The following is a 12,607-nucleotide window of genomic DNA, read 5'->3' on the forward strand; positions in this document are numbered from 1 at the left end:
TACTCAATGCCTACTGCCAACAGATGATTAAACAAATTGGTTACAAATAAGGACATCTCAATGTGAAGTTTTATCTTATGATTTTATCTTGAAGAACCTAAACAAATACCCTTAATATATCTCCATAAAAGCAATTAGTATCAGGCCTACTACCATCCTTTATGGCAATAATTTTTCAATCAAGTACATTGGACCAAAGTTGCACTCTTGAAACTTGGTTGCATATTTTATAGGCTGCTTTCATGATTTTTAGCAACAGATAAAATATAAAATGAAGAAAAGTCAACTATTGTAGTTGAAGAAGAGGTCAGGAGCCAGAAACCCTAATGGCCCGATCTCCAGCATGATGCCCCACAGACCCCAGGCAGGCCCTAGTTCTTTCCAGAAACTTCTCAGGACTTTCAGATCCCCTGCCTGGGATCATTTATTATCAACAAACTTATAAGGGGCATATTTTCTGACTTAAAGAATTACATTCTTATGTTGAATTTGTCCCACTTGCTGTTGTGCCATTTTTCAACCTACTCCAGGGATATTTCCCTCCGGATTTAAAACATATTCTGCACATTTGAACCATGCAGAATGCAGAAATTTCTCCATTGAGATTTCTCAATTGATGGAGGGTACTCATTGATGAAGGTCTTTAAGGTATTTGAATACAAAAATATTTTTTAACATAAGTAAAACACATTTTAATAGTAACTGTATTATCAGTAGCTATTTTCCAGTTTCCTTCCCCTCATCCAGTCCTGTTATTTAATAGAACAGGATATTTATTAAAGATAACACCAGGAGAAAACACACTAATCAGAGCCTCCCTTTCAGTCCCTGCTGCCATGGCAAAAATAAATACATTGAAACAAAGGTGAAGAAGTGACTTTAAATGTTAAGATGTTGTCATCCACGGCACCAGCTTGGTCCCTGAAAAAAAGGATGACTTGCTCTTGTGCCAGAACGTGACAGTTGTCACAGAAGATGGAATAAAAGTCTTACCCTCTTCATCGGAAACATCGAGAACCTCAGTCATTGTCTCAGGAACATTTAGCTTGTGTTTCTCTGTGATAGTCTGGAAAAACAAAAGTCATTAATGCTCAAGTCGAAAACAAAACCAAAAGATGTGAGGCAGCACACCCTAGGAGACCATACTTAAGAGCAGCAGGCAGCCCAGAACATTCCATCTTTCCCACATGTATATTTTGGGAGGTTACGCTCTTTCACGAAACTCGTTTGTTCTTTCTGAAGATAAGTGACCATTTACTGCAGCGAAGTCGTACGAGAGACAGTTTGTTATTCTTGAGTTCTCATTTTAAAAATAAATTCCTTAGCAATGACATTAGTAATTAGTCATACATATCAATAAAGCAGATTAATGTTCTCAGGGCTTCCCTAAGATGCACGATGTGATGTTTCCAGGAAAGTTTTTAAAAGCAGCGATGAACATATGCCATTTATTAAAGCAAAGCCATCAGAAAAGAAGCTGTAAACAATGTGAAAGACATGAACTATTTGGGCAGGAAATGTGACACATCTCTTCTGGGATCGGAAGACCAAGAGTAGAGACTCAGTCATGTTTATGATATTTCACTGGGCGACAGCTCTGGTTTGTTGCTTATTTTCCTTCCACCCTAGCACTCCAAGTTGTCGAATCCACTCTTTCCTTCCTGATGTACAGTGTTAGGTTAAGAGAAAAGAATCTGGAGTCGAGCTGCCTGGGTTCAATTTCTAACTTTGCCACTTATTCACTGTGAGGTCTTAAAAAGTCCCCTAACCTCTCTATGTCTCAATTTCCTCAACTATTCAATTTCCTCAACAAAGATAGTTCAGTACTTCATAAAATTGATATGGATATTAAATGATGTAATGTACTCCAGAGCTCCAAGAACAGCCCGTGGCAGGTTAGTAGTCACTCAATAAACACTAGTGAGGATAATTCATTATTAGTGTTGTAATTCAATATTAAATTCATCTTAAAAATGGAAGGTTTCTGAATTTTTTAGTCATTCATGCACTCAAGAAACATTTTTGAATGCCTACTGTATACCACAGTGATCTAAAAAAATGACACATAAGCCAGGCACAGAAAGACAAATTCGGCATGGTCTCTCTTATAGATGGACTCTAAAACAGGTAACTCACAGAAGCATAGAGGAGAATGTTGTGGGAGAACGAAGGAGAACGAAGTGGGAGGTGGTGACTCAGTTAATAACAATGTATTGTATATTTGAAAATGGCTAAGAGAGTTGATTTAAGTGTTCCCACCACAAAAAAAGGATTAAGTACCTTAGGTAATGAATATGTTATTTAGCTTGATTCAGCCATTCCATAATGCATGCATATATCAAAACATCATGTTGTACACCATAAACATTAACATGTACAATTTTGATTTGCCAATCTAAATAAGTAAGGAGACACATGTACCAAAAATAAATGAATAAAAATCACAAAGCTATGCCTTTAAATACCACCTAAAGACTATTGAGTCTTAGTTCATGCCTACAGTTTCTGTTTTGAAAATGTACTAAGTGCACCAATTGGCACCGTCATGGGAACTTAAAAAAAAACTCATCCCTTAAAGTAAGGGTAAATTCTTCAACTGAAGCTACCAAAGTACAATACAAAGGTTGTCTAGTTTTTTAAGCTTTGCCACCGAGGTATTAGAGATTTGTTCGAATGGCTATAATGACCCTATCGCTGATTCCTTTTCTTTCCAAAAGCGATGGAGAACTTCAGAGATGTTGACAAAGAAATTCAACTGGTCCGTTCATTAAATTCAGCAGAGTAATTATGAACATATATGTGTGTAATATCTGTGTGTCAACAGGGAGCAACTATAAGGTGATAGATATGTTATGCGCCTCTCCATTGTCTTCAGAACAGACTAAACAGCCTGGCCCAGCCCTGGTGCTGTAGACAGAGGGCAAGGGGGAGAGTGAAGGTCAAGGTCAAGGCTTCCTCTCTTTCACTCCCTGCTACATCTGTGTGCAGCTGCTTTAATCCTCTGGACCGGTCATGCTCTCTCGTGCCTCTGAGTTCCTCCACATATATATTCCTTCGTCTACCAGAAATCTTTCCTCTCTTTTCCTGGCTCCTATGAGATGTGACTTCCTTGGAGAAACTCCCTGACCTCCCAGTGAATGTCTTTGTCTAGCACTGTTGATCTGCTGCTGTGCCCTCCTGCAGTCCCACACACGCCAGCGACTGTCCCTTGTCTGCCCACCCCCATGTGAGAGTGTGAGTCACTGAGGAGGAAGGTCTTTTCCCTAGAGCAATCTTCTATGAAACATAGTAAGGCCGGGCACGGTGGCTCACGCTTGTAATCCTGGTACACATGGGCATCCAATATTCTCTGTTACTCTCATTCACTATAATTTTATGTCTTAAAATAGAAAACTTAAAAAATTAGGCCAGGCCAGGTGCGGTGGCTCACGCTTGTAATCCTAGTACTCTAGGAGGCCGAGACAGGAGGATCGCTCAAGATCAGGAGTTCGAAACCAGCCTGAGCAAGAGCGAGACCCATCTCTACTAAAAATAGAAAGAAATTAATTGGCCAATTAATTTTATATGTATATAGCTAGAAAAAATTAGCTGGGCATGGTGGCGCATGCCTGTAATCCCAGCTACTCGAGAGGCTGAGACAGAAGGATCGCTTGAGCCCAGGAGTTTGAGGTTACCGTGAGCTAGGCTGAGGCCACAGCACTCTAGTTGGGGCAACAGAGTGAGACTCTGTCTCAAAAAAAAAAAAAAAAAGAAAAGAAACATGAGCTTCCCAAAAATACATATTGAAAAACTGATGATATAAAATTATGCAAAAGACATTTAATTATAGCCCTGGCTCAAGCATTAGAAAAGTGATCCGTGTAAGCAAAAAACATTTGTACCCTGTAATATTTTGAGATTAAAAAAAATCCACATGACTACATAGATTTTTCTCTCAGGTGAAGTTTCAGTTAAACAAAACAGAAAGAAATAGAGAACGCAAAGAAAGTCTCCCACTATTTACATGAAGGCATAGTTGGAGACTAGGGTGGCAATGCAGCCTGTCCCAGGTTTCTAGTGCTGTTTACATAATTGTGTAGTGTCTTACTCACTGAGAGCAAACCAAATGCTGCAGGAAATACAAAAACAAACACCCAAAAATCTGGAGAATATTATTAGGTGGTTGACAGACATTTGTTGAAGGAACAAACTCAAAAAGACTATTACAACACACCATGTCATTATTATTTTAATACTGTAAATTTTAATTTATAAATTTAACACAGATTAATTATAACCTATTTCTACATCAGTGGTATTCAGCTCTAGTTAGTATATAATTTCAGTATGTTATTATTATTATTATTTTTATTTTTTGAGATACAGTCTCACTCTCTTGCCTAGGCTAGAGTGCCGTGACATCAGCCTAGCTCACAACAACCTCAAACTCCTGGGCTCAAGTGATCCTCCTGCCTCAGCCTCCCGAGTAGCTGGGACTATAGGTGTGCACCACCATGCCCGGCTAATTTTTTTCTATTTTTAGTAGAGACGGGGTCTCACTCTTGCTCATTGCCTGAGTTCAAGCAATGATCTTGCTTCAGCCTCCCAGAGTGCTAGGATTACAGGCGTGAGCCACTGCACCCGGCCAAATTCCAGTATATTAGAATTATTGTAGGAATTTTTGAAACATTGTTGTTTAGGTCTCCTCACAGGCCAATTAAACCAAAATCCAATCTGTGGGGATGGGGCCCAGCCAAAATAAGCCCAGGTGTTTTTTTTTAAGTTCCTCAGGCGCCAGTCTATTGTGTAGCTCAATTTGAGATTCATTTTCCTGTATTAGGGAAAGTATATAAATTGTGGAAAGTGATTTGCATTTAAAATATAAGATGGAGACCACCCTACTATGATACCCTATTAAGCCTTTTTTGAAACTTATTTTGTAAGTATCTAAGGGTAAATAAAATGATTCAAAAGTGTGAAATGATGTCTATCTTACTACACCAGGAAGTCCAATTTTTGCAGAAATATTTTAGAGTATTTGGCCTTCACAGTAAGCATCTCCATAAGAGGATGATTCTCTGTTAGAAAATAACCGATGGAGATACTTTCTAAATGATTAAGTTATGTTCCCTGATAGGCTAAGTTTCTATTTCCAGACGCTAATAGTGGGACTGTATTTTCTTTGTACTTGTGAGAGTGGAAATAACTAATGCTTTAGTTTGGTCTCTGAATGCTATCGAGTCGTTATTAGCAAACATGTCGCAACAGAAAAAGTAATACATAGTGATTATATCAGTCATGGATATTTTTCTGTGTAGACAGTAAAAGTGGCCTCTATATGCAATGTAGTAAACATAGTATTCATTTATATATGATGTGTGTTTGACCCTTGGAAAACCATCAGTAAAGATTTGTTGAATGGATGACAAATAAGTTTTCCTATTCATGAGTAATGTAGTAAGAAATGAATACATAATTTTTTCCTTTTAAACAAAGTATCATTTGAAAACTTGATTATTGAAACATAAATATGGTTTTATGCAACTGGATTTGAATAATACATAAAAATCAAGGCTACAATTAAATGGTCATGGGCATCTCTTTCTGCTTTAGAATCCAAGATGCTATCTATGGTCAAGATTAGAAACTGCTTTAAAACTTAAAATGAGTAGTATACTATGTACAAATTTAATGGGATATAATTAAATCTGATAATATGTTGAAATAAATAGAATATGACAGATAGAAGGAAGACTTAATAATGAGTTTTATTACTTATGATATGGAAAAATGTAGAAAATAAAGCAAGAGTCCTTAATATGCTGTTTTATAAATGGTGGGTAATATTTGATTTGTTCTCTGCAAAAGAAAAAGTATACTTAACTGTCCCTCACTTAGCCAACCTCTGCTTAGTCAATCCTGCTGGTCACCAATTTCCTTTATACTACATGCTCACCACACCTGTACAGCATGGATGATCACGGATAGCACACCACCTTTTAATGCTCACGCCCATGGCCACCATCGCTGGAGTTTTAGGCTAACCTTGCTTTTGTTTCCAAATCTACTTATACCAATCATACATGTTAATATAACTTAGATAATTAAATATGACGTAAATACTATTTTTTCCTGTAAAAACTATGGTAAATGCTTTAGAAGGTCTCAACAAAAGTGAGCCACCAAAACCAGCACCTAATTAGATGTGGTTGAGACAATTATAACTGACTGAAAAAAAAAGTCAAAAGTTTAAAAAGGTTCTGCACTCAGTATAATGCCTCTTTAAGATGATAATACACAGGATCTATAAATACTATACAGATATAGACGTTTTAGGATATATACACACAAACAGTATAGGAAGTACTGACGTTCTTTGTGCAAAAATGACAATTTAGCTTCTAATCAACAGACCTATATTCACAGAAAAGATCTTGGCTCCATCTCCAAATGTATCAAATGATTCCAAGGATTTATTGCATTGTCATTTTTATGATTTTCATTTGTAATTTTTTTTAAATTTTTATGGATACACAATAGTTGTACCTATCTATGGGGTATCTGTGATATTTTGATACAAGCATACAGTGTGTAATGATCAAATTAGGATAACTTGGATATTCATCACCTCCAACGACTATCATTTCTTTGTGCTGGAAACATTCCAGATCCAATCCTCTGGTGATTTTAAATTATACAATACATTTTTTACTATAGCTGTCCCATTGTGCTCCCAAATACAAGAGTTTATTCCTTCTACCTAACTGTATTTTTGTACCCATTAAACAACTCCTCTTCATCCCCCTCCCCAGATGCCCATTTTAACTGACTCATGACATCTGATAAGATTTAGGACTTAGACTATTTACATTTTCTTAACTGTTTTTTTTACATATTCCCCAATGTTTAAATGATAATATCATTTTTTATTTTAATAATTTATTCAGTAATTTGTAGTCTACATATCAATGATTATATAGACCATATAAGACATGATCACTTTAAAATTATGCAAATAATAAAAATAACTGACGATGGCCGATCAATAAGTGGAGGGGTGAGTCATAACCACACAGTCCTTCCAAGCTGCATTTAAGTAGATCAGGCTTGTTGGCTGCTGCTGGTGGCAGAAAAGTGTCCCCACCAGTCTGATGTCTGTTCTGGCAAACGCATAGTGATTGTAATATCCCCCCTTCCCCAGAATGCTAAACTGTCTCATCTCCCCTGCTGCGTCTTAGAAGTTAGAAAAGCAAAGGTTAAGGAAACAAGCCACGATTCCAAAATGTCTCAGAAACTTCTACAGCAGTGACTTTTCTTTACAAACTGCTGCCTCCCTACACAATGATGTTATTCATACTTTGGAGAATTCTAAAGGAGGAATAGCAAAGAAAACTTTCTTTGATCAAAAAGAAATCACATAGCTGCCCAAATGGCACAGCATATGAATCCAATTGGTGTGAAATTAATGTCTGTTGTGTAGCTGTGATTCAGCTGTTAACATTTAAATGGTAACAACATTACATTTAATTTTATTAATTTTACATAATTACTATGTTGTCTCTTGTGCTATTTGCTATCACCAGTTAGTAGTTCCAAATTATTGGTGGTGAGTCTGTAGACTTCAGAAAATGATATTGAATATGATGCTTCCACAAAAATCAATAAAGGGCGCTCTTTAAATGGGGTTTTTTTGGTGTTAAAATTAGGTGAAAAGGGTTCTTTCACAAAATACCTGTTAGGCTACTTTCAGCAAAATCAAGGTCAGTTACATCAGAGTGGTTAAGAACATGGGCTTTGGAGTCTAACAACCCAAATTTGAGTCCTACATCTGCCCTCCATGCCTGGCATATTTTTATTCCTAAATATTAATTATTGTTTTTAATAAAATTAATAATGCATTATGTGGAAAAAGAATGATTGAAAATCTCTTCACAGAGAAGGAAGTATAATGTAAGAAGACTCCCATAATAGACAAGAACAAATTCATATTTCATTCCTGCCCCCCAAATTCCATTTCACAAAACAAACTCACAATTCAAAGCAGAGCAGACAGTAAAGTGAAAGCAGCATTAAAATAAGTAGCCACCAAAACTACCTATGTAGATGAAAGCGGTATATCTGTGGTTAACGTGGACAACAGTTTCTTATTGCCCCAACTGAAAGCAAAAACGTTGCTGTGTTTTGTGTTTTTTATTGACTTTTCACCTAGAAACTTGAATTCTAACTGCAGTGATTTTTGTTGGAGCAATACTCAGCTGGAGAGTGCGGAGAATAGTAGATTAGTAGATAATGGAAAAAAAAAACCAAAAAGCTCACAGAGGGTTAGAAACGGAGTTCTCATCCCACTTGGGGCTAGATGTGGTGGAGAGAGGACCTTATGTCTGATTTCTGACAAAGTATTTGGGAGCTTATTTAAAGACAGCAGTTAGAGTATTTAGAGACAAATTAGAGAAAGCGAATTGCTCCTCTTTTTAAATACAGATCTTTATGTTCAAAGTCATACCCTCTGAATAATATTTATGAACCTGAGATCTCTTTGCAACTGGACACATTAAGTTCCATAGTTTTGTTGCTGCAAAAGACAAATTTAGTTCCTTACAAAGCCTGCGGCTCATTCTCCACGCCCACTACAATAAAGTCGCTTACGGGGAAGGAATAAGGGTTTAGCCACTGATGAGTCTTTAGCATTCAGCACAGAACTCAGCGCATAGTTTATATCCGATAAATAATGAAGGAATGAATTCGTTAACGAAATGAATGGAAGAAAAGCAGGTCGCAGATAAGCAAGAGGTGCAAGCTTGCCACCTAGTGGCCACATGGTAAAAATGCACACACATGACTCCCGGAGCACAGAAAAGGTGATCCAGTTGAGAGAAAACACATCCAAGAACAGATGTGTTTGGCCAATCTTGCCACTAAAAGTTCTATTCATTGTGATGTACATATTGTTTTAAAGATGCCAAATGAAATGGTACACAGGTGTAGGGCCTTAAGAGGAAGATTTTCTAGGTATAAGAAGTTGTATCACATAAAAAACAAAACAAAACATTAAGATCAGCCATACAGAGACCCACAGGGACGGTGTTGGGCAGTGAAAAGACCTTTCTCCTATATAATTTATTAAAGCTATACTTTAAATCTTTAAAAATGTTGTAGTATACTGGCCAAAGGTTTTATAATTCCGTCTGGGGAAACAAGCAGTACTATTCTCTCCCATCTAAATTCAGCCTGTGTCTTGCAGTTCATTAATAAATCATACTCCACTCTATTTAAAATTGCACATTAAACCAACTGTATTCCATCACTTCAATGTATGTCAACAGAGACTCACTGTCAGCCTAAAGAACAAATTCCTTTCTTTTTCCTCACATCTATCAAAAGAACCAAGTGTTCCGAACCTCCATAAGCATCATTCCTAGCTTGGGGCATTTACTAGAACCTCATTCAGAATTCTTTTATTTGTTGATTTGTGGTCTTATTGTCTCTGAAGAACATCAAATGTTTTACTCTTGTTCTACTTTACAAAGATAAATTAAAGAGCCATTATTCTTAGAGTTTGTACTTTAAGTAAAAAGTTAATAAATCAATAAATGCAAATATAATAGCATTTCCACTTGCAACTAGAAGCCCCCGCTCTTGGGAGGCTTTCTTTAAACTTTTGCTCCCACTGGATTCACTATTATCAAGGTCTTTCCTCCTACAGTGTTTCTGTAGCAAAGACAGTCATAATTTTAATCACTGTTCTCTCCTAAAGAACCAGCAGTTGTACTCAAAAGAGAAAAAAATTAAAAATGTAAATACATACTCAAGGAAAAGGGCAGAGGAGCCAGAGAAAAAGGAGCTAGCCACAGAGAAAGGAACTAAATATTCTAAAACTGGATTCGCATATTTTATATGGATTTATGTTGAGTAAAAGAAGCGAAAAGCCCTGCACTCCTCGTGTCCATTCACAAATTCTGCACACTTCCACGCGTGCTCTACGAGGCCTTCCACAAAAGAAGTTCAAAAGTAAAAGCTCCCAACGTCCTGTGAGTGGAAAGCACTGTGTGTCTCTGTGGCTCGTGAGCCGAGGCGCAGGGCACAAGCGAGTGGGTCCCTGGTACTCACCGTGGTGGTGGTGGTGACCTCCTCTGTCACAACCTTCAGAGTGTCCACCACCGAAATGTAGCCCAGACGCTTCGCGATCGCCAAGGCGGTGTTGCCATTCTGCAGACAGAGGGAAAAGAAAGAGAGTGAGAAGTGAGAGGGAGGACTGCGAGGAGAGCCAATGAGATCACCCGGGCTCCGCATGAGCCAGCATTTCCTTCCAAAACAAGGCACCGCTCAGGAAAATCACTAGTTTTTACCATTACGTCTAAATCTGTCTTTGTAACTTCTTTAGACTATGGCCCAGGTCGCCATGGTAACACAACAAGCTTGCATCTGCCTGCTCTTTTTAATAAGAAGCACTTGCCGCTTTAACCCTAAGGTGGTCCGGTATCTTCCACGAACACTGTGCTAGGCGTAGAAAAGTACCTCTTGATGCCTCCAAAAACTATTTGCAAGCACCAGGCACACTTATTCCTCAGCTGAGGTCAGGTAAGATGTCGCCATGGGGAATACAGCAACATATTTAGCTACAGCTGTTGCAGAAGTTCACCATGCAGCAAAACAGCAGGGGCAAGCAAGTCAGGCTGCACCCAGCCCAGGCCCCTGGGGAGACCAGGGCTGGTTGAATTGCACAGCTTAGTTTACATTTCAATGGCTCCACAACCCAAAGAGCTTTGTCTAAGCCCGCAGCACCCTTAAAGAAGGCAGCTTGCCATAGCAGGCGGGAGGGAGCGGTGGATTTGTGCTCACATCTGAGAGCAAGCTGGAAGCAGAGCACAGCACAGCAATCCCCAAGCAGAGAGAGAGAGAGAGAGAGAGAGAGAGAGAGAGAGAGAGAGAGAGAGAGAGAGAGAGAGAGAGAGAGAGAGAGAGAGAGAGAGAGAGAGAGAAAGTGAGAGAGCCAACCGAGTCAAGCCGGCTGCCCTCCCTCCCTCCCGGGGCAAGCACTCCGGGAAGTCACACTGACTTCTGGAAAGGCTTTTCCAAAACCTGGAGCTTTCCAAAGTCCAGCTTTCCAAAGTCAGATGCGTCCAAAGGACGATGCATCTGAACTCAGCTGAGACAAGAGGCCACCAGGGCGAGGGAGGGAGAAGAAGGAAGCGAGGTGGGGACAGCCGCGTCGCCTTACCGCGGTGGTGGCGTTGGGCTTGGCCCCGTGCTGGAGCAGGACGTTGATGATGTGCGTGTGGCCCTGCTGGGCGGCCTGGTGCAGCGGTGTGTAGCCGTTCTGTGGGCGACAGTGGCCGCGGGCAGAGGGAGAGGAACGTCAGATTATTAGCCTGCGCTTCGAATTTCTTAGTCATATTTACAGCAAAACCGCCCCAAATGCTTTGTTTATTTGGAGCCCAAGATTCCCAGCAACCCATTTCACAGCAGCAAACACTCCCTCACACCTTATGGTCTGCCACAGGAGGGAAAGAGACCAGTTTATGAAACAGCAAGACCAGCAGGCTCCAAGTGCTATTATTATATTTCAACCAATTAGCATTTAAAACATGGGTATGCTGAAAGGAGATTTTCCATGAGAAAGGGCATTGCCACCATGACTTCTTCCCTAAGAAACAAAGAAGAGTCAAATTGCTTTTAACTGATGGCTTTGGAGAGACACACAAACCACTGCTTGTCCATCATAACTTTCCCAATAATTAACCTTTGGCTTGGCTTTAGGGACTCTAAATCAATGAAAGTAAACTACGCCTTACATTGCTTTCAGAGGAGAGCTTTGGTCAAGACAGGCACATGTACGCTTAAGAAAGTGGACGACTTCATTGGAAGCCAAGTGGCCACACTCAATAAAGAAAATATCTTTAAAAACTAGATTTTGAACATTCTGTTCTAATACTTCCATGCAGATGAAAGCTCTGCAGGCCATGGCTTGTAGGAAACTGCTGGTGAAGTTAACACAAGGCCAGTCTTGCTCAGAACTGTGGTGGGTGGTAGGTGTGATACAGGTTGGTCGCACAGTGACATTAATTTTAAAAATTGCACTTGAACTCTTGGAAGCACAACAAAAGAGTAATAGCAATCATTCGTTCAGCATTCATTTTGTACCACATACTGGACCTTAGAGTTACAGTCTCTTCATCACAATTCTGAAAATGAAGGTACTTGGTACACAGTAGGTGTTTCATAAATGATGGCTGACTCAATGAGCAATGAACAAATGATTGAATAAATAAATATTTTTCTCCTTTTTTCAGACACAATGAAACTGAAAATAACAAAGTGGAGCAATGTCTCTAGAATGATCCCAGATTTAGTTCCTGTGTAGAAGACCATGACAGCCAGTGGCTTTCAGAACTACTTTTTACAAAATGCACTGGCCCCTCCCTTGATGAAATTTTGTTTATGTATTTCAGACCCACTTGTCCTGGGCTCTAAGTCTGAGTGGCCATTCGTGCCCTAAGCTTTTAGGAGTACACATGTGTAATAGCCCTTTTGTCCAATGTCACTCTGCCTCATGCCCAAGATACAGTTTGCTTAACTTGTCCACATGGCATGTCTGTCTATACCTGTGGGTCCCACGTGATTCTTTCTA

General features: G+C 39.2%; 1 protein-coding gene across 50 annotated transcripts in view; it reads right to left on the reverse strand.

Moving 5' to 3' along the window:
- The window catches only part of ANK2 (ankyrin 2), a 559,765-nt gene that overhangs the window by 72,724 nt on the left and 474,434 nt on the right, over positions 1-12,607 (reverse strand). For all 50 annotated transcript variants that reach the window (XM_075998052.1, XM_075998068.1, XM_075998071.1 and 47 more), the window contains 3 exons: positions 11,198-11,296; positions 10,087-10,185; positions 994-1,066 (listed from right to left, as the gene is read on the reverse strand). In XM_075998052.1, the coding sequence (XP_075854167.1) occupies positions 994-1,066; positions 10,087-10,185; positions 11,198-11,296 (271 nt within the window). The remainder of the gene's footprint in view (positions 1-993; positions 1,067-10,086; positions 10,186-11,197; positions 11,297-12,607) is intronic.

The sequence above is a fragment of the Microcebus murinus genome, chromosome 27 (assembly GCF_040939455.1).
Source record: "Microcebus murinus isolate Inina chromosome 27, M.murinus_Inina_mat1.0, whole genome shotgun sequence".
Taxonomy (NCBI): domain Eukaryota; kingdom Metazoa; phylum Chordata; class Mammalia; order Primates; family Cheirogaleidae; genus Microcebus; species Microcebus murinus.